This window comes from Camelina sativa, chromosome 13 (assembly GCF_000633955.1).
Source record: "Camelina sativa cultivar DH55 chromosome 13, Cs, whole genome shotgun sequence".
NCBI classification, from domain to species: Eukaryota; Viridiplantae; Streptophyta; class Magnoliopsida; order Brassicales; family Brassicaceae; genus Camelina; species Camelina sativa.
In genome coordinates this window covers 9066935-9070785 of record NC_025697.1, presented here as the reverse complement: position 1 = coordinate 9070785, position 3851 = coordinate 9066935, and the positions used below count along the sequence as shown (strand labels likewise).

The 3851-nt window shown below is 37.3% G+C and overlaps 1 protein-coding gene across 1 annotated transcript; it reads right to left on the bottom strand.

Moving 5' to 3' along the window:
• On the bottom strand, positions 521 to 2602 carry LOC104736117 (monogalactosyldiacylglycerol synthase 2, chloroplastic). Its single transcript, XM_010456046.2, has 6 exons — positions 2138 to 2602; positions 1700 to 2034; positions 1241 to 1607; positions 1089 to 1151; positions 895 to 969; positions 521 to 813 (listed from the first exon to the last, which is right to left on the bottom strand). Exons 1-6 carry the CDS (start codon positions 2459 to 2461, stop codon positions 553 to 555), a joined length of 1425 nt encoding a protein of 474 aa, XP_010454348.1. The 5' UTR covers positions 2462 to 2602; the 3' UTR covers positions 521 to 552.

Sequence of the window (3851 nt, the reverse complement as noted above, 5' to 3'; positions counted from 1 at the left end):
GATTGAAGATGATGTTCTTAGAGAGATCGTTGGGGAAGATAGAGTCAAATCTTTCCATATGATCATGAAGAATGAGAAGGCTTCAACAGGGTGATGGTTTGTATAAAGAAGAATACTAACTAATAAGGAGCCTGAAATTTTCTGCAAACAGAAACAAAGAAGTTAGTTCTCTGTTTTTACCATGGCTTTGAATATCCCAAGTCTCTAGAACTCATGTGTGTCATATATACTAATGATGTATAAGTAGATTATGTGCAAATGTATCATATACTAATAATGTAGAAGCCTGTCTTAAGTATTGTGAAATAGTGACATAATCTATAACAATGTGAAATATATAAGCAGTTCTCCTATATGAGCTAGCAAGTATATTGGCACATTAATCTCTAGTTAAGGCTAACAATGTTGCAAAGAGATCATGAACCTTTTGCTTAAATTTTGTTCTTACATACAACTTTAATTAACAAATAAATTATACAAAAAAATGGAAAGAATAAAAGAACAGAGAAGGAGCTAATAAGGGAGACACGTTAATATAAAACATGTCAGACATCAAACTAAACTGGCAAAGGAAGAGGTAAGAGTGTAAGATACATTAGCAAGAGGACCTCGTTGCTCCGAGAGCTCGTTAATGTCTTTGACAATGTCGAAGACTGCCTCAGGCTGAGCTAGTTTACGTGCGTTGTTTGAAGTTTGTTCCAGCTCATCTGTCTTTGTGCTAAACCATTCCCCAACGATTCTAGCTGTCTCTTTAGGACTTCTTGTGAACACTCCTGCACCATTCTCCACTACATATGGCACGTTCCCTTTTTCCTGTTTGATTTCAAAGGTAATTGATTTGAGAATTTATACATATATGAGCTAGATACATTAAAAGTACAAGTCTCAATCGACCTGTCCAGGAATGTAATCGTTGAGAATGATTGGAAGTGATCGAATCAGCGATTCAGCTATTGTTCCCGGTCCAGCCTGCAAGATTCGTACAACATTTAGCTTATGAACATTTTGGTGAATAGAGGTAGGCATAGAAACCGAAACATTAGTTAATGGTGATAAAAACAAGGGTGCGATTGTTCTGTTCCTCTTACTTTTGTGATGATGCAGTCACAAGCTCCCATCCATTTTTCCATTTGGGTCTCGAATCCTCGAACCTATAATGTCAATATCCATTAAACCTCCCGTTCTTTGAAACCTATGAACCTCTAATAATGCCTAAGAAGTTTAGTTTAATCATATATACCTTAACAGGAATATTCCATTCAATGGCTTCTAACGAAGATGCCAATTTCTTGTTACGTCCACATATAACGACCATTTGCCCGATGGGCTTCTTGTTCTCTTTATCATACAAAGATTCCGCAAGAGCTTTAGCTGTTTCTTTCACAGGACCCATACCTTCCCCTCCTCCCATCAGTAGAACCGCACGAAGATCTTGATCCATCTCAAGCTCCTTTCTTAGATCATCCTTCACCAGAACCGCTCGTGCAAAAGATGGCCTCACAGGTAAACCAAAAACACGAACTTGAGACTCATCCAGCCCATCAAACAAGGCCCTTTTCGCCACTTCTTGAGACGGGCAATAGCACCTATTCACCCCTGGATGAAACCTAAACCATAGAAGATAAAAAAAAAAATCAAATCTTTGCAGCTACCATCTTCTCTCAAAAGACTAAAACCAGGCTAATTAATACTTATATACCAAGTAGGATGACAAGTGTTGAGATCAGTAATAACGGTGACAAAGAGGACTCTTTTCTGTAGCTCTTGCCATTTTAGAACCCATAAAGGGATGTGTTGCATGAGAGGATGAACACTAATGATAATTTCCGGCTTGTACTCCATCAAACCAGCCTCTACTTCCTTGGCGTAATAGGCAGCAATGGCTGCTAGGTAACAAGAGTGGATCCATTTGGGAGATGTGGTGTGAAAAGCAACTTTCCAAAGCTGAACATGCTTCACCATAAACTTATATGATCTCTCCATATCATTCAATGGCCACCCTGTGTATTCCTTCCACACATCTTTCACAATTACCTATTATTCAAAACCACTCACCAAAATCAAAAAAAAAAAAAGACCATTCCTTTTTTTTTTATGAACAAACTATACAATATGGTCAGCATTGTTCTTTCTTTACCCTGTATTTATCTCCGAACTCGATCTTGAAAGCGTCACGGATAGCTTCAGCGGAGGCACGGTGACCGCCACCAGTGTCGCTCATGAGGATCAAGACGTTCTTCGTCCTCTGAGCACCAATCTCGACAAGCTCCATTGCTGATTCATCCTCGTCGCTGTAACAAAGATCAATGTCGTTTTCGTCGTAGCTTTTGCTACGGTGGATGTGATGATGGGTATGACGTTGAGTCGTCGTTTCGTCGCTTGCTATAGAAACGGCGGATTTGGAAGTACCGTAGAGTCGTTCGAGCACTTTCTCTGCAAGGGACATGACGGTCGTCGCCATTTTTAACAGAGGAGGAGGAGGAAGAGAAGAGACGAGTCTCTGATCAGAGAGCTGTTTAGGAGACACACAAAAACGGAGAGAGAGAGAGAGGGTTTAGGGGGTGAAGGGAAGGGGAGAGATGTTGTAAGAGAGAAAACATGGAAGAGGAGGAGAAACAGAGAAGAGTGGTTGTTTGAACTTTGAATGATTGATGTTAATGACATTTACAGCCGTCAGAATCGCGTCCTTTTTTTGGATTATTCGATTTGCAAAAAAGATTCGAGTATCCCCCGAAATCGTCGATTTTTTCACTTTTTCCTTTTTGTGGCCGTTCATATTTAATTATTTATGTTTTCAATTCCTGGAAAACCGTAATAATAAACCTATAATTTTTGACAAAAGAATAAAATAGACAATTAATTATGCAAAATAATTTGACTTACTGCACTTATGGAAAAGTATCTAGACATTGTATTTTGTAAAAGGCAAACACAGCAAATTCCTCAAAGAAAATTAAAATAATAAAAATAAATAATGCCATGAGAAGAAACTACAATATTTAGCTAAATAATGCAAATTTACAATTTTAATGATATTAATAAAACAGGGAATTTATCACAATATATACATTTATATCTGTCTACACACGTTACGGAAAAGAACAAAAATAATTATTGGGCTAAGATATATGTTAATTATACATTAGTTTTTATCTAATCAAAGGAAAAGGAAATTACTACTAATAAAAGGGACAATTTGAACCCTCTAACAATGTCCACCTCAGCTTTTCTAAAACACTCCCTTACGATGCCATGTCAGCCTACTTAGCCTACATGTGTTAAACCTAAATTGACGTTAGGAGATGATGCCTTCGAGTTGCATTTAGTTAGCTAAGAAACTGTTGTACTTCCTTCTCCTCTTCCCTATAAACCAAATTTATAATGATTGCAGATACATCGATACAGATTGAGGGTTTATGAATAAGAATGTGAAGCGATTGCAGGCCACAGATTTAAATCCTTCTTAACATTCTCCAAAGGGATCTCACATCCACTTTTCAAACAAAGGTAAAATTCTACCTCCTATGTTAATTTCATTCTTCAGCAAAAACTTTTAACTTCCATAAATCTACGATCTAAATTGACACATCCAATTTCTTATGTTTTCGCTGGATTTAAAGATATAGCAATAACCAGGAGGAACCTCAGACATACTCTACGTTGGAAGATGTAGAAATCCGTTGATCGAGCGTTGGATTAGTGTTTCATATTCCAAGCTCAGTTAGGTTTTCTTTTAACGAGGATGAAAGAACAATATGGAAAAGATGTATGTGATTGGGTTTTTAATTTAGTTTGCTTTATCTGTTATGTTTTAGTACACAGAGACGTTGAGGATGTGTGAAAACTATTAG

Coding starts and splice junctions, on each gene's coding strand:
- LOC104736117 (XM_010456046.2), bottom strand. CDS start 2,461: ATGGCGACGACCGTCATGTCCCTTGCAGAGAAAGTGCTCGAACGACTC. Junction 1,608..1,699: donor AACACTTGTCATCCTACTTG/GTATATAAGTAT, acceptor TCTATGGTTTAG/GTTTCATCCAGGGGTGAATA. Junction 970..1,088: donor GTGACTGCATCATCACAAAA/GTAAGAGGAACA, acceptor CGAATCTTGCAG/GCTGGACCGGGAACAATAGC.